The following is a 19,188-nucleotide window of genomic DNA, read 5'->3' as shown; positions in this document are numbered from 1 at the left end:
GTTCTTTAGGTGGCTTGTTAGGCTGTTAATTTGTGATCTTTTCATTTTCTTCGTTTGTAGGGATATAAATTCCCCTCTTACTACAGCTTTCATAGCATCCCAGTGATTTGAGTAAGATGTTTCTTCATTTTCATTTGTTTTCAGGTATCTTTTGATCTCTGTTTTGAATTAATCATTGACCCAGGAGTTGTTTAGCATCATGCTGTTTAGTGTCCATGTCTTTGGGTTTTGGGGGTACCTTGTTGGTGTTAATGTTTATTTTTGTTCCACTGTGGTCTGAGAAACTGCATGGTAAGATTTCAGTCCTTTTAAATTTGCTTATGCTTGATTTATGGCCAAGTATGTGGTCAGTCTTAGAGTATGTTCCATGTGGAGATGAGTAAAATGTATATTCTGTGGTCCTTGGTTGGAGGGTATCATTAAGTACATTTGATCAAGAGTCACATTGAGGTTTTGGATCTCATTGCTGATTTTTTGTCTTGATGATCTGTCTAGGGTTGTGAGTGGGGTATTGAAGTCCCCAGTTATGATGGTATTGGAATCAATATCTTTTTTTAGTTTACCTAGAAGCTGCTTTATGAAAGTTGGTGTTCCTATGTTGGTGCATACATGTTTAGAATGGATATTTCTTGTTGATGGATTGAAGCTTTTATCATTATGTAGTCGCCTTCTGTATCTTTTTTAATTTTTGATAGCTTAAAGGGTATTTTGGCTAAGATTAAGATCGCGACTCCTCCTTTCTTTTGTGTTCTGTTTGCCTCAAAATTTGAGTCTGTGAGTATCCTTTCTAGTGAGGTAAGTCGCTTGAAGGCAATAAATTGTTGCCTGGTGATATTTTATCCATTTTGCCATTCTATGTCTTTTCAGTGGTGCATTTAGTCCGTTCACATTCAAGCTAATTATTGAACTGAGAGAGTTGGTCCCTATCATAATGTTCTTACAGAGTTGTTGTTGTTCTTCCTGTTTGTGTGTTGTCTGTCTTTTGGTTTTGGAGTTGGTTCATGTGTGTTTTTAATCTTTTGACTGTACTCTTGTGAAGAACATTGTTGTTCTTTTTTCCTTTTCTTCTGTGTTCTATACTTTCTTAAGTGTTTCTTGTAGAGGTGGTCTGGTGGCAGTGTAGGTTCTTAGGGGTTGGATATCTGGGAAAGATTTCAATTCTCCATCACTGATGAAGCTTAGCTTGTCTGGATAGGTTATTCTCAATTGAAACTGTTTTATCTTCTAGAACTTTGACAATAGGGCTCCAAGCTCTCCTAGCCTGGAGGGTTTCTGTAGATAAATCTGCTGCTATTCTAATTGATCTTCCCTGGTAGGTAGTCTGACCTTTTTCTCTTGCTGCCTTTAGGATCTTTTCTTTTATACCTACTTTGTTTAAGTGAATTATTATATGTCTGGGAGTTGGTCTCATTTGTTGTCTTGCAGGGGTTCTCTGAATCTCTTGTGTTTGAATTTTTCCATCACTAGAAAGATGAGGGAAGTTTTCTTGAATAATTTCATGAAATGTTTGTTCCAGTGTGACATCTGTTTCTCTCTCTGCCTCAGGAAGGTCAGTTACTCTTAGCTTCAGTCTCTTGAAGTAATCATTCATCTCTTGAAGTTTTTGTTCTGTCTCTTTAAGCCTCTTTTCTATGTTTTTGACAGTTTGGGTTAGTTCTGTGTTTTGGTCTTCAAACTCTGATATTCTTTCTTCTGCTTGGTTAATTCTGCTTTCTGTGTTTATTAGTTTATTATTTATTTCCATCACAGTATTCTTTACTGCTGTTATTTCTGACATCAGCTCCTTCTTATTTTCCTCTTGGCTCTCCTCAATTTTTTTAATTCTCTCTGTTAATGTCTTGATGTCTGGATTTGTTGCATGTGACCATTCTGGGGGATCTTCATTGTTTGTGTTCTGAAGTCTGTTTTCTCATTGTCTGACCTCCAGGGGTGGCAGACCCACGACCTGGCAGGATGTCACAGCTGCATTAGAGGCAGCAGCAATCTCAGCAGGTCTTGCTTGCAGGGGCTTCAAGGTCTGAAGTCGTGGAGTCATGGGTCACCTCAGGCAAGGGGAGGTACGATGTGTAATGGCTGCCATGGGGGAGGGGGCAGCAGTGGCACAGCAGCTGTGGCGTCTGCGGCTGCAGTGGTGGCTGTCCAGACCACCGTGATGCTTCTGCGGTGTTGACGGCTGAGTGCCATGTGAAGAGCAGACTGCCGGTGATGGGATCCACAGCCTCAGGGGAAAGAGTCAGAGTCTTTCTGCATTTTCCTTTGCAGAGGGTCTCACAGACCTGGCTGCCCTGTCGCCATCTTGCCAGAAGTCTATTTTCACAGTTTATCCAAAGCTTTTGCAATCCAAAGCACTGAAGTTTCCTGGGTGAATTAGAAAAGCAATAACTCATGAATGCTGGATGCTAATGATTTAGTAACTCATCAATGAATTGTTTGTAAGTGTGCATACATCCTCACCTGGAAGAACAACCTTATAAGATTATTGTCCAGAAATGACTATCTCCTTTTTTGGCAATAGGAACATGAGGTTCAGAGAATTCATCTGGGTTCAAAATCTCTAAATTGTCTCTCTAATAATTCAAAACCCCTAACATCTCTCTCTAGTTAATTCAGTCTTTCTTCTTTCATTAGTACTTACTATGCTTCTCCTGATGTTAAAAATCTTATTAAATTCAAAATATTTTTAAACATGATTATTCTTTATAATATTTAATACTTAACTGAAAATATCAAGCAAATGTTAGGTATCATTTACAAGGCTTATGAAAAGTTGTAAAACTCTATCCTTATCACACAAAGCAGTCTCTCATTAAAGTCAAGTATGGACATTACTGAGAATGAGGAGAGAACCATCTGCAGAACTTGAATCATTCTCATTTTGTGCCTGTCCACTACTCAGTGATACACACTCACCAATAGTCTTCAAAGACCTTTGTGTTTTATTCAACTTCTTCATACCTCTCCCCAGCAATATCTGCTCTTTGACTGTAATATCAAACTACAATATGTTACTATATATTTCCTAACCAAGATGGTGGAGTAATAGCATAATACATTCTTATTTCTTCAAGAACTGCTTTTGAGGAAGTAATGAAGCAATAAACTAAATCAGAAAATTCATTTAAAATTGTCTATATTACCATCCAATTTGAAGGAATCCAGACTGAGAAGTTAAGCACACAAAAATGGGAAATTTTAAGAAAGAAAAAACACTCTCGAGAGTACAAGCCCCAACATTACCCATGCAGAGGCAGACTGGGCATTGCAGGCTTGGTATCATCCAGCATATTGAGCTGAATATGAGCAATACACCAACTCCCACAGAACAGAAACAAAAATCAGATAGTGGAGTAAATGCCGAAACTAAACTTTATGGGACTTTAGATGAGAAAACAGAATGTGGTCCCAGGAAAGGGAAGACTCACCTCAGAGGAGCTCTCTGATATTGCTCTCCTGTCTGCCCCTTTAAGACCACCCCCTCCTTCTTTTGAAAGATTCATTGTGTTGTTGCAGATATGACCAGACATTACTTTTTCTTATTGAGTAGTGCTCTATTTTATGGAAAATGCCATAATTTATTTATCTATTCACTTATCCATGTACATGGATGTATAGATTGGCGGAAACATAAAATGGCACAACTGCTTTGTGACAGAGATTCACAGTTTCATTAAAGTTAAGCATATTCCTAGCATATGATCCACATATTCATTACTTGGTATTTGCCAAAGAGAAATGAAAGCATATGCCCATGCAAAGATCTTACATAAATGCTTATAGTAGTTTTATTTTAAATATCCTGCTAATTCTAACTGGAGTAAGAAATCATTTAACAAAAAAATTTTTTGTCTTTAAGGAAGTATTTTATGACAAAAATAATCACTAGTTAATGGATATAAAAGTAACTTTATTGACCTAAATATCATTAATTTATTTAAAAGAAAAAAAGATGCCAGGCTCGGTGGCTCAGCCTGTAATCCCACGCCTTTGGGAGGCTGAGGTGAGTGGATTGCCTGAGCCTGCAGGTTCGAGACCTGCCCGTGGGTTCGAGACCCACCTGGGCAGCAAGACCTCATCTCTACAATAAATTAAAAAAATCAGCCGGACGTGGTAGCACATGCCTGTAATTCCGGCTACTTGGAAGGCTGAGGCGGAAGGATCGCCAGAGCCCAGCAGGTCGAGGCTGCGGTGGCCAGAAGCAGCCACTGCACTCCAGTCTGGGCGACAGAGTGAGACTCCAACTCAAAAAAAAAAGAAAAGAAAAAAAGATTATATATATTAAAAAAAACTACTACATGTGACCCAAAGAATTTAACATAGGAACTTCCTCTTTTGAATTAAATGGAGTAATTTGGTTCAGATTTATCCTTCTGTCTGAGATTTTTAAAAATCAGACAAAATATATAAAATGAAAGATTTTGAGACATCAGGCAATGAAGAACACTGATCCCTGAGAGCTGGGAATCAGTTAATATAAGCCCTATGGTTGCTCCAAGTGATGACCTAAAGAGATTTTCAAGACCGTGGTGTAGAGACAGGAGCTCAATGAACTTCCTGATTTAAGAAGACAAAGCTGAATATCCAGGAGGTCAAGCCTGCTAGAATCTGCTGCATGAAGCTACAGAGAGATACAACTACAGAGAGCTGAGGAGGGTCCCCATCAACTATTCAGCAAAGAACTAGCAATCATATGCCTATGAGGAAACTACCCAAGGTTGGCAAAGAGTCATTTAAGAAAAATTAGAGGAAAAAGTGCCTGGCACACATGAAGGTGGGGACAATGGTGTGACACTAGTATGGTGACACTAGTATGACTGTCTAAATCTCATATGTCACAGGTCATTGGATGGAATACACAGAAAGCTTTTGCCTCAATGGTAAAAATTAACAATGTTCTGTTTGTGTCTATTAACTCTTAAAGCTATACCAAAGGATCAAACTGTTTCCACGTTATTTAACTATATCCCAGAACAAAGCTCATGAATATCTATAGGAATACAAAAATATTCAGCACACAACAAGGGAGAAATCACGATGTCTGACATCAAATCAAAGATTTCCAGATCTTCAAAAGAGCAATAAATATGACTCATAATGAGAATAAAAATCAAATAAAACCAACTTAACTGGCACAGATATTAGAATTAGCAGACAAGAACATAAAAACAATCATTATAGCTGTATTCCAAGTGTTCAAAAAGTTAAGGCACACGGAGGAAATAAAAACTACCTGAATTGAAGTTCTAGAGTGCAAACCACAATATCATGGGTGAAAAATACACTGAATGTTAATAACGGCAGTTTAGACACTTCAGAAGAAAATATTAGTGAACATGAAGATATAACAATAAAAACTACAAATGAAATACAGAGGGAAGAATAAATTTTAAAAATAAAGTCCAGGCACAGTGGCTCAAACCTGTAACCCCGCACTTGGGAAGGCTAAGATGAGAAGATTGCCTGAACCCACAGGTTCAAGACCAGCCTGGGCATATGGTGAGACCTCATCTCTACAATAAATAAAAAAATTAGGCCATTGCCTTGTTGAGCTGTGGTGTGACCACATGCTCTTTGAGCTATGGCCAGACCATGTTTTCTTAAGCTTTGGCCCCCTTCTCTACCTTGGGGAGGTGAATAACCTCTTTCTCTCCTCTCGAATTTACTTTTAAATAAACTCTATTTTCTAATCTGGAAAAAACAAATAGCCAGACGTGGTAGCACGCACCTGTAGTTCTGGCTACTTGGAAGGCTGATGCAGGAGAATCGCCCGAGCCCAGCAAGTCAACTCTGGGGTGCCTGTGAGTGTGCCACTGCACTCCAGCCTGGGTGATGGAGTGAGACTCCAACTCAAAAAATTAAAATAATTAAAAGGACATCATTGATTTTTGGAGAAGTTCAAGGGCTTAATGGATGTGTAATTGAGTCTTCTAAAAGGGAAGACTGGGATGAAGAAATAATGGCCAAATTTTTTCAAATCTGGTGAAATCTATAAACCCATAGACCCAAGACGCTAAATACATCCCACACACAAGAAACATAACCAAAATTACATCAAGGGACATAATAATCAAATTTCTCAAAAATAGTTGGGGCCAGGTGCAGTGGCTCACGGCTATAATCCCAGCACTTTAGGAGGCCTAAGCAGCAGGATCCTTGGGATCAGAATTTGGAGACCACCTTGGACAACATAACAAGACCTTGACTTCACAAAAAAGAAAAACAAAACTCTAAAATTAGCCCGGGGAAGGTGGCACACGCCCATAGTCCCAGCTCCTCAGGAGGCTGAAGTGGAAGGATTGTCTGAGTCCAGGAGATCAAGGCTACACTGAGCCGTGATCATGCCACTGTACTCCAGCATGGGTGACAGAGGGAGATTTCTTTTCAGAAAGAAATTTTTTAAAGTAGTTTTAAAGAGAAAATATTAATAAGTATCCAGAAGAAAAAGAGAAGTTATGTTCAGACACACAAATAAGGATGATAGGAGATTTCTTCTCAGAATCAGTACAATCAGGAATCTACGGAAGCAGCATCTTTAAAGTATGCACTGAAAGTAGGGGGGAAAAAAAGCTTTCAACCCAGAAAACCCAGACAAAATAGTTCTTTTGGGGTTTGTTTGTTTGTTTGTTTGTTTGTTTGTTTATTGAGTCAGAGTCTCATTCTGTTGCCAAGGCTAGAGTGCAATGGCATGCTCACAGCCACCGCAGCCTCGACCTGCTGGACTCAGGCGATCTTCTTAAAATTGAATGGGAAATAAATATTTTCAGACATAAAAATCCAAAAAAAATGATCACCAGCAGCCTTACAATGCAAAAAATTTTAAAGGATGTCCTCCAGGGAGCTGCAGAATTGCTTTCTGATGAGGCCTCTCTTCCTGGCTTGTAAACAGGCTACCATCTCATTGTGTCCTCACAGAGTCTTACCCTGTGCCTGCAGACTCCTGTTGTCTTTCCCTTTGTATGAGCACACCAGTCCTATTGGATTGGGAACCTACCATTATAACTTTATTTAACCTTAAATAAAGGCCTTAACTCCAATACTTATATTAGAGGTGAGGGCTTCAGCATATAGATTTGAGGGGCATACACTTCAAGCCATAACAATCTTTCTAAAGTAGATCTGCTAATAGCATTTTCAGTGAGAAGCTGTATGAAACACATAGTCACATTCTAATTTATTTAGAAAAAGCATCAATTGAATCCTCAGGAAAAATTTTTAGCCAATAACTCAGGATTATAATTACATTCCTTAGTACATTAAAAACATAAATTATCTTCTGTCATGTGATTTTTTGTTAAGCTTTCTTATGTTATTCAAAGTGGAATTTTCCCTCACTTTAGAGACTACCTCTCATTATTATACTTTCTGAATTCCAATTTGTCTCTGAGGTTGCGATTTCATTACAATATATATAAATGTGAATATGTATATGAAATTCTATTAAATCTAGACTACATAGCATAGAATATATACCATTGTTTAATATATCACTATTATACAAGTATCCTTACCTTAATTGGTCAGAAAAGAGATAAATATATATATTATAATCATCTTAAAAAATAACAAAACACATTTGATACTTTTTAACAGAGATTTTATTAGAGTACTACACACAGACAAGAAAACACAGATTCTCTCTGAAGATGGTGTTTTAAGTATTTATCTCAAAGTTAAAGTCAGTATTGTATTTATTGCTAAAACACCAGAAAACCATCCATTTGCAAAGATGTCAGTTATCACCACAATTACTTAAACTTTTAAATGGTCAGTCACTTCATTATGCAAACCAACACTCATAAAATTATAAATAATTAAGTGGAAGAAGCAAAATTCATTACGTATCATTATATACAGCTGGCATAATTTTCTGTGAGCGGAAAACACAAAGCACAGGGGTAGTTTAGTAAGGTAGCTAGCTTCTAATTCAGCAAACAAACAATCAAACCAATTACCTTTTCATATACCCATTAATCAGGTGACAAACATCAGAGACAAAATTAAGAACAGTAATATAAGTAAGAACAGTAATATAAGCACTAGAACTACATATTCTTTTCCCACCAGCTTGAGACGTGGGTGTGAATAGTCTCTCCCTGTGGGAGTTTTGTCTGAATCTGAGAAAAACCCTCACTCTACCAGGACTACTGTTCTGGCTTAGTGCTTGTATCGTCAAGCAGCTCCAGATATTCTTCTAACATCTCCAAACCTCAGCTTCTACACCTGAAAAGTGGCATCTCTCACATGTGAGTACTAAAAAGTTATGATGCATATGGATTACAGATTTATTTGCCACATAAATATTATAACTTCCTCTTTTAGTGGCTATCTATTATATACACTTACTTTTCATTTTATTGCATTTGTTTCTTATTATAATACTTGCTAAAACACCAAGAAAAGATGTTCAACATAGATTAGATCAATGAATAAATGAATGGATGAACTACATTAGGAGAATAAGAAAATCTATTCCAAACACAAAACCTGCGATTTGAAGGGATTTCTTTGTGAGTACAAGCCATGAGTAAAAATGGTTTATTTCTAAAGATATATAGGATTCTATTATGATGATTTAACAAAATTGAACATATGACCATGATTCCCCTACCCCTTGATCCCACATCTTGAACTTAATTTATTGCAAATGTTTTATTTAGTTTATTAGTTTTCATTTTTGCCAAGAAGCCACCATGAATAACATGTGCACATAATCACACTCATACTAATAATGTATTGATTGCTCAATAGTTACTCAAAATTTCTGTTCCTATGACAACCTGGTTGTTTTTCTCCCTGTAGTAAAACAGGATTAAGTGATGAAATAAAATATAACAAAAAGAACACTCTCCCAGAGTGTTGTATGCTTAAAAGGTTATCACTAGCCAAGATTTGCTAGTGTTGTGCATAAAAGCTTAAATATATTTTTGACCAGGTGCAGTAGCCCATGCTTTTAATTCCTTCCAGACCAAGCCTAGGAAATATGGCTAGACTTCATCTCTACAATAAATTTAAAAATCCGTCAGGCACGGTGGCACATGCCTGTAGTTTCAGGTACTTGGAAAACTGAGGTGGAAGACTTGCCTAACCAGGCAGGTCAAAGCTGTGGTGTGCATAATCATAGCCACTGTACTCCAGCAGGGGACAGAGCAAGTTTCCAACTCAAAGAAAAAAAATTTTTTTTAATTGTTTTTAAATTTTTTTAATTTTAATTTTTTTATTTTAAAGATGTGAGGTACAATTCAGGGTTAGGTATACAAGTGTTCATTATGCAGGTGCCCTTGTTGGTGAGGTGTGCCCCCGCTTCCCCGGGCAGATGCCAACTACTGCCAGTCCTGCTTCCCCAGCCCCCTCCCAGTGGTTCCCTGCTACTGACAATCCTTTTCTTATAGTTTTACAATAATTTTTCAAGGTCAGCTTTATGAGTGAGAACATGTGATAGTCAGTTCTTTGTTTCTGTGAAAGATCACTCAGTATTATAGACTCTAAGTCCATCCAGGTTGCTGTGAAGTTCATTATTTTGTTCTTTATGGTTGCTTAATAATTCATCCTGTATATATACCACATTTCTTCTTACCCAGTCCTATTTGATGGGAGGCATAGTTGGTTCCATGTTCTTGCTACTGTGAACAAACTGTGATAAACATATGTGTGCAGTTACCTTTTTTATAGAGTGATTTGAGTTCTTATGGGTATATTTCCAGTAGAGGGATTGTGGGGTCATAAGGAAGGCCAATTTTTAGATCTTTTAGGAATCATCACACTGTCTTCCACAGAGGCTGTACTAGTTTATACTCCCACCAACAGTGTAGAAGTGTTCCCTTTTCGCTGCATCCTCTTCAGTATCTGTTATTTTTTGAGTTTTTGATGATAGCCATCCTGACTGGAGTTAGGTGGTATCTCAGTGCAGTTTTAATTTGCATTTCCAAAGTAGCCTGTTCCATTGATCTATATGGTACAAGATTAGACATATAGACCAATGGAACAGGATAGAGTTTCCAGAAGCAAAGCCTCAATTTCTCAACCAGCTCATCTTTGACAAAGCCTCCACCACCAACGACTGAGTAGAGGAGAACCTATTCAGTCAATGGTGCTGGGAAAACTGGCTGACCACATACAGATTAAAGCAAGATTCCTACTTATCACCATACACAAAAATCAACTCTAAATGGATCAAAGACCTAAATGTAAAACCTCAAACTATAAGAACCTTAGAAAATGCCAGAGACATCCTTATGGAAATTGGAACTGGCAACCAATTCCTGATCAAAATCCTCAAGTGCCCACGCCATAAAAGATACAAGTGGGACCTCATCAAACTGACAAGTTTCTGCAAAGCCAAAGAAACCATCAAGAGAGCAGGGAGACAGCCCACAGACTGGGAAAAAATATTTGCCAACTGTATGTCTGACAAAGGCATAACATCTAGGATCTGCAAGAACTCAAACATGCCACAAAGAAAAAAAACAAACAGCCCCATTACAAATTGGGCAAAAGATATGAATAAACAGTTCCCAAAGAAGACATACGAGTAGCCAACAGATATATGAAAAAATGCTCAGCCTCACTAGACATCAAAGAAATGTAAATTTTTAAAAAATTAAATGTATCGTGGCACACATCTGAAATCCACAGTAGATAATACAATGTATTGCTAAATGAAAATTGCATACTCTTAATAATAATAAGCATGTTCCAAAAATTCTTAAATGTAAAATTAATAATCGAGGTGGAGTAATTAGAATAAAGCAGCCTCTTGATTATAAGTAAGCTTTCTAAAACATTTGTAAATTAGATCTTATATTTGAATTAATGGATTTGATGATTATTTTTAATAGAGTGATTTGATTGCATTAAGAAATCTTCAGCAGTGATATTAGATATGTTATTTCCAATTATTTCTAATTATCAATATTTTATAATACTTTTGTTATCTGAAATTTTAGGCACTTACTCTAGATTAGGAAATTTTTTATGTGCATAAAATTATGAATTCCTATTTTTTGAGACTATATATTACATACATACATATATCTTATACATTATAGATTTTTTCATTTAAATATGTCCAAAAAGGTCAGTGACTGATATAAAATTTAAATTATTTGTAACTATAAGGAGTTATTATATTTGATGGACTCATATTCTTAGCCTAATTATGTTAATATACATACTTGTATATATTCTGCTAAGTTGTAATATGTTTGGATAATGTTTATTCAAAATATACTTTTGCAAAGTTATACATAGTGAAAGAATACTGGGGAAGTATAAGGTTGTAATATACACAAATTTCTTATGAACTGATATTCCTCTTGAATATTTAAGATGATTCCCTAAATGTTCTATGGACTGAGGTCTTGCCAACTTTGAACCTGCACCCAGGCCACCACAGCACCAACAGAGAGGTCTGTCTCAGCTTACTGCCAGAATCAGGAAACATGAGTGGCCTGATGGATAAACAATTACAATAACCTGTCAAAACATAATAATTGTATTTTTCTCTAGCAACCCAGAGCTCCAAACTGGTAGAAAAAAACACAGAAAGAAAATGGCATACAGTAGGAGGAAGGCGACCAAAGTTTGCATGGCTTTATGTGGACCTTGGTGCTGGCATCCTTGGATCCGTTGACACTGTGCTTCATCTTTCTGAGATGTTTCCATAGGGATAAGATTAGCAGAAGAAAAGTTGTCAGGGCCAGGATAAAGGGTATGAAAGTGAACATAGTGTTGGTTAATAGAATAGAATTGATAAATTGTACATAGTCACTTAAACCAGACGTGCAAAGACATGCAAGTCTTGTATTTATGTTCATCGATCCATGCACTAGCACAGATATTTTTCAGTGCAATATTAAAAAACAAGAGGACCAAGGTCACCAGAAGTATCACTAAAACTTTTTTAACTCTCCACTTTAGGTAGAGAAAAACAGAATTGGAAAACTAGACTATCTTGAGAAAATAAAAGGTGCTAAGGCTTGTAGCAAGCCAAATGCTAAAATGGTTGGTCACTATCCAGGAAACATTAAGCATTCTTAATATTTTTTCAGTCACATAGACAGCTGGATAAAACACAGATACACACCAATTTACGAACAGTAACCAAAGCAGACCAATTCTGGAGATTGCCAAAGCAGTGAGGATTTGATCAGCTAAAGAGAGATTTCTTGCCTTGGTCCGGTCAATACAGTTCACCAGTACTATGAATCTATTTCCTAAGTTTTCAGTTATGAATTCCACACTTAAAATGAATGTTAACGAACTCTTTATGATACTACCCATTGTCTGTAAGAAAATGCCCCAATGCCTAATATCACTGCTGAAGATTTCTTAATGCAATCATCTAAAATGCTATGTGTAACTGATTCTTGAAAATTCAATAATATAATCCCTTTAAATGTTAAATCAGAAACTGTGAAGATTTGCTAAAGACTGGGTCTACAGCTTTCTTCATGAAAATCTTCGTGATTTTCCCAACAGCACTGTTGAGCTTTGTCCAGTAGGCTTACACCTAGAAGGTTGAAGTCTCTTGTAGTAGGTGAAGAAATCACTGAGCTCTCATTTGCTAACATGCAAATAAAGACCTTTTATTTTCACTATTTTTTTCTGCCTTATGCACAAATTTAAGTCTGCCAGCTAGAGTTCTAGGCAAATACCATTACAAAATTCTAATACATATAATAGGCAACAAGTATCCAAACTGGCATATGAAACTTCCTAAGTACTGAGGCACTTTAAATATTTCAAGGCCAGGGGTAAAAAGAAACAGGAGATGATGGTCAAAGGGTACAGAAACTCAGACAAGAGGAAGAAGTTTTTTTTTTCCTGTTTTGAGATCTATTGTATAGCATGGTGAACATAGTCAACAATAATGTGTTACACACTTCAAAATCACTGAGTAAATTTCCAGTTCTCACGAGAAAAATGATAGGTATTTGAGGTGGTAAATATGTTAATTAGTTTGATTTAATTATTACACATTGTGTTTATAAATAATAATATCATTTGGGAGCCTGTAAAAATACAACTATAGTTTGTCAATTTATAGTAAGCATAAAGAAAAATCAGGCAATTTTTTAAAAGTTAGATTTGTAATGAGACTCATCCATAGTTATTTAAACTTCCTCCTACAAAACTTCATAATTTCTAACAACCTCCAACCTCATAGAAGACATTATTGCTAGAATGCTGGTATCAAGAATAATTGTATTCATCATTTTACTTTCTACAAGTGAATGCGTATGCACATGGATACCTACACACGCATTTATTTGGAATCTAATTCCCTACTCTTTCTACTTCAATAAGCCAGGCTTTTTATTTAAACATTTCATATGTATCCAGTTCTTGCCTAGTACTATGATAGTTATTAAGATATTATTTAAAAGGGCTTAAAAGTTTATATTAAATAATATTCAAGGCAAATATTCAGTAGATTTTGGACATTTTTTTTTCTATGTATGTGGGAAGAGGTATAAATCTATCAGTTGATTCATAAAGCAGTCACTGAGGATGAATGAGTTCATCCACACAGCAAGAATTATCCACATTCTGTGCTTCTCCACTGCCCAGTAAGGCATATCCTTCAATCTCCAAATACCTTCAGATTTTTTTCCACATTTACTCTCCCAAAAACATCTGCTCCACTATCCTATTACAGGTGAGCATGTGAGAGCTACACTTATCCCAGAGGGACTCACCCTAAGGTCCCCACCATTACACCTTTTCATCTGAGTTCAAAATACTAGGTTTTCATTAGGACAACAGTTGTTAAAGAAAGATAGTATTTCTCAGATAAAGCAGGAATGGCAATGAAGATAATTCCCACACATTACATCCAGATATCAGATTAACAAGTTAGTTCCTTGGAAAACAGTATCTGTATTCATTTGAGTGTCAAAGTTATGTTTAAGTGTATATAAAGCTGGTTAGTGTTTTCCATTTTAACTTTTCATTCCTGAAAATTTTTTACACTAACTACACCAAATACAGTTAATCAACATGATTAATCAACCATAAATCTATCTATATATTTCTCTACTTATGTCATTCTGTCTATAATAATAATCCCCTGCTTATCAATCTATCAATTCCTATATTGCTATTGTAAATAAAATTAAATGAGATGCTGGGTCACCATCACACCGCTTTAACAGAAATCCAAACAAAAATATTGATGCGCCTTCTCCCTAGATTTGCAGTAGTGTTATTTTTAATGTAACTTTGACCTTTAAAAAAAATAAAATTTTAATAATGTGTTATATGTAATGTGATATATGCATCCTGGAAAGCAAACTTTATTCAGTACTGCTGTTAGGTCAGGCAAGATGAAGACAGCATTGGCAATGTAGACTCACTGGTGATCTTACAAACATCAGATTCAATCAAGTGGTAAGAGCAACAGCTTCACTGAAATGGTTTTATAAGTCAATAGTTGAAGATATTTGGCACTTTGACAATCACTGTAAACCAGGAGGAAGACAGAGTTCCCTCTTGCAAGAGGTAGGCCTTTGAAGTAGAAAATCAAAGTCCCTCAGCCAGTTCTTAGGATTAAGAATAATCAGAGAATCAGAATTCAGTGACTGAGAGGAAGTGTAAGTTCCCTGAATAAAGGACCCTGAAAATTCACCAAAACAATATTCAAGATGTGCTCATATGGTACTTTCTCAAAGACCTGTAGCCACTTGCCAGAGGAAATGACACATTTTATATACTCTTTTAAATTCTTTTAGAGTAAGTAAAAAGAATTTTAATTAATTCTAATCAAAGTGTTAATTTCCTATATTAACACTGTTATCCAGGCTCCCAAAAATTACTGTGGTCTATCGCATCATGTTTTTGATTGTTAGATTCTACCTAGAACTTTGGTTCATGTCCCTCCCAAAGTGGATCAAATGGGTTTGTAATTAAATAAATACCCTGAATTTTGGTTGAAATGGGCAGATTTGGCAGCTAGCAGAACTCTAACGTTACTTCCTGACCTGTGGGGTAATGGACATTATTGTAAACAGAACCAAGGGAAGGCTTCTGAAGTCTCCCATCCTGGCAAACAATAAAAAAAAGAAGAATAACAACATTCTCCAAGGAACAAAGTTGATCACTGCAACCACAAAAACCACGAGAGCTACAGGAGTGGTAGTTTTTTTAAATGCCTGTTGAGTTAACAAGGAGTGGATTCTGTTGGATGTAAGACAGAAAAGCAGAGTTATCAGTTCTCCTTCAGGTAAGCCCTGGCCAAAGTGAAATAGAAGACAGAAGAGAGCTAAGAAGTTCAATTTCCCCTCCTCTCTTCCATGGACAATGCTGGCTGTGGTTCCCCTCTTAAAGCCCAACTGGAAAAACCTTGCGGTCTAAGTGCACACTTGTAATGGCCACCTTGCTGTCTCTCACTTCATTGTGAAGTAGCCCCCAGCAGAGTCATACATCATATCACATTGTATCACATCTTCTCTTGCCTCAATTTCCACCTGTTCCCCCCACTGCTGCCCTGGACTTGCCTTCTCAAATAAATGTCATCACTTAAATTCTGGACATTGGCTCTGGTTTTAGAAGTCCTAACCTAAGATATTTATTCAGTTGTATAATTACCTAATTCATTCACTTTTCTGTGAGCTTATAATTTGGTGATGAAAAGTTTATTTTAAAATGAGAATAAAAGCATGTTTATATAAAAATAACATTTTAGTAAGAAGCTGGTTATTAGCCGGGTTTGGTGGCTCAGCCTGTAATCCCGCGCCTTTGGGAGGCTGAGGTGAGTGGATTGCCTGAGCCCACAGGTTCGAGACCCGCCTGGGCAGTGAGACCTCATCTCTACAATAAATCAAAAAATCAGCTGGGCATGGTAGTGCATGCCTGTAATTCCGGCTACTCGGAAGGCTGAGGCGGAAGGATAGCCGAAGCCCAGCAGGTCGAGGCTGCGGTGGCCGGGAGCGGCCACTGCACTCCAGTCTAGGCGACAGAGTGAGACTCCAACTCAAAAAAGAAAAGAAAAGAAAATATCACATTCTAAATATATTGTTCACAATGGAAAAATATATGCAAGTATGCCAAAATCTTTTATATGCATTTTAAAAACTATATGCATTTTAGATGCCATCTAATTTTGATGTTCTACCACATCACTTCACATACCTGATATAGCTGCTGACGGTTATATTATGGTGATATTTCCCCTAACATTAGGAAATAGTCAAACTTGTCCTGAGAAATGCTTCTACTTAGAAAAACCTGTAGCCTCTGCATGTATCCAGAACAGGGAAATCAGTGCAACTGCAGATTATGTGATGTTTTCATTTTCATTTTCATTGGTTGACCACCCATTTATTCATTCATCTATCGACTTACTTGTTCATTAAAGTGTCATTTTTCCCAACATCCTATGAGTTAGATACTTAAATTAACAATAAGCAAGAAAGACACGATCTCTGTTTTTATTGTGCTTACATTGTTTTGGGGAAGATACATGCTAAAGCAAAAAATAAGTATATCGGATACGGAAACAACTGATGTTAAGGTTTAGATAAGGTTGTTAAATTTTATACCAACATGAATTAATACAGTCTTGTAGAACTTAATTGTTGAACACAGTCATACATTCTCTTCTAATAATGGAATTTGCCATCAATGAATATGTCAACACAGTTTCTCTAATTCCATCACTTACAACAAGATTATAAGAAAACATATCTTTAAGACAATTCCTATAATTAATATATAGATTTCATAAATGCCATTTTAACATTTAAAGAAAGTTTCATTAAATTATGTTCCATAATTTCTATATGATTTTTATGTGAGCATTTTTTTAGGATAGAGAAGATTTTAATCCTTTTATCTGAAGTTTAAAAGGAATTTTAAGAATTGAAGATAAAGAAGATGATTGGTAATTCAGAAGTTCAAAAGTAGTTTTAAAAAAACCAAATATTTGACATCAGATTTCAACTTTAAGAAATGTTTTCCTTAATTCAAAAATTGTAAGAAATGACTTTTCTAACTGCGTGCAGAAACTTACAACAGCATTGAAAATAGGTCATGATAATGTTTCTTTCCTCAACTCAATGTAGAAATGACTTTTTCTGTTATTCACATACTTGTATTAAATTTATTATTTCTCGGTATTAAATAATACTGGTACTCAATATGATATACATAAACAAAATTTGCTCTAAATATGTTTGTCACTCTTGAATTTTATTGTTTGCATCTTTTTCCTAAGAACAAATCTGTTTTATACTAAACATAAAGTAAGAATGTATGATGGAGTAGAACCTACCCCAAAGATACATCCTCGTTATTGATTTAGAATTGAATATCCTTACCATTCAAAAACTTAGAGTTCAAACAATGATATCTAAACACACTGTGGTAAAAATTATGGAAAACAGCAATGATCTCTAGGGATAGGCTGTAAGTCTAAATAATGTATAAACATAGATTATACATTCTTCAAATGAAAGATAATATAAATATATATGAAATATTCATACTTTATTATTTCTTCCCATATTTTGTATAATTAAGTGGCTTATGTGAAAAAATTGATTAAGGGTATGTTTTTCATACACACATGCACACATACACATTGATAAACACGTTTTCATACTAAGTTTAGGTAAAAGTCTTTTCTGGATACACTTTTGGAAATTTTTCAAATGCATACACGATGCAAAAACCAGATGAAAGTATAAAATGTACCAGACACTATCAATTGTCTTCTGCAAGGAGACACATGAGGTCCCACTTGTTAAATCTGTGGAGTTCAGGGTTTCTGTCATTTCGCTCAGCACCTCACCTACCACAAAACTGAAAGAAAGATTTGCTTTAGCTTCTTGTTTTCCCAAATCAAAATGAATGAGTGGATTGCAGGATAGCTGATTCCTATAGCTTGGAAAAGGATGATGGCAGCTGTGTTCTGCAGCCTGTTAGAATGCCAAATTGATATCATTTGGAACAGAAAGTAAATGATAAGTAACAAGAGGAAGGAGATCACAGTCTGCATAGCTTTTATGTGAACCTTGGTGCTGGAATCTTGAGAGCCTTTGCCATGGAGCTGCATCTTCTTGAGATGTTTACGCAGGGAACAGATTAACAGCAAAAAGCACAGCAGAGACATAGTAAATGGTATGAAGTTTCCTAGTGAGTTTAGCGTCAAATTTGAAAAGTGTACAGTGTTCCTCAGTTTAATCTTCCAAGTCACATTTCCTTCATACTCTTTTGTCCGCATACTCTCATCCATGTTTAGCACCACAAGATGACAAACCAAAAATACAAAAGTCCCCAACAGTATCACCAGAACTACACTCTTAGCTCTCCTCTTTAGATGAAGAAAAACAAGGTTGGAGAAATTGGCAATCTTGAGCAAATAAAATATGCTGAGGCTAGTAGCAAACCAGATGCTGAAGTGGTGGGTTATTACCCAAGCATTATAAACAAAAATTCTTCCATCTACCCTATACATATCTGGGTTAAACACAGTTGAACACCAATTTAAAAATATTACCCAGAGCAAACCAACTCTGGAGACTGCCAAAGCAGTGAGAATTTGATCAGCCGAGGTGATCTTTCGTCTCTTGACCCATTCAGTGACATTTACCAGTGCTATGAAGCCATTGATAAAATTTCCAAGAACAAATTCAGCCACTAATAAGATGGAAAACAGAATGAGTAGAAAACGTATCATGTCTGGACAAAGAAAAAATTGCAGGCCTAATATCACTGGTTGCGATTCCTTTAATATCCTGACCTTAAATTCTGCATACACCTGATTTCTGAATGTACAATAACATTGTGTTTACCTTAATTTATGTGACCAATGTCAAGCCAGGAAGCACCAGGTCGTACTAATGGATGAGATCAGTGCTGAGTTTGTGGAAAACAGTGTCTCTCCCAATACAGTTCAGATTAACGTGTATTCAAACACTGTCTGTGCTTGCTATAAGTTAAAATGTTCATAGCTGAAAATGAAGTGAAAACTGAATTCTCATTTGCTATTATGCAAATAAGGACATATTCTCTTTCATTGTTTTGCTTTTTTTTTTTTTCCTGGATTAAATTATCCATAATTTGTTTTCAACAACTGCAGTTAGGGAAATTTTAGGAGCCAATACATAAATGATACAATGAATGTCTAAATTGTTAAAGAGAGTTTAGTCATAACCAGGATCATCACCACTATGGATTTATGTTTTTTTAATG

The 19,188-nt window shown here is 36.1% G+C and overlaps 1 protein-coding gene across 1 annotated transcript; it reads right to left on the bottom strand.

The window, feature by feature from the left end:
• Positions 1-17,785: 17,785 nt before the first annotated feature.
• Positions 17,786-18,673, bottom strand: LOC103258236 (taste receptor type 2 member 50-like). Its single transcript, XM_008055931.2, has one exon. It carries the CDS (start codon positions 18,671-18,673, stop codon positions 17,786-17,788), a length of 888 nt encoding a protein of 295 aa, XP_008054122.2.
• Positions 18,674-19,188: the final 515 nt, after the last annotated feature.

The sequence above is a fragment of the Carlito syrichta genome, unplaced genomic scaffold (genome assembly GCF_000164805.1).
Source record: "Carlito syrichta isolate Samal-C Ts95f unplaced genomic scaffold, Tarsius_syrichta-2.0.1 Scaffold302035, whole genome shotgun sequence".
NCBI lineage: Eukaryota > Metazoa > Chordata > Mammalia > Primates > Tarsiidae > Carlito > Carlito syrichta.
This window is presented reverse-complemented; position numbering and strand designations above follow the sequence as displayed.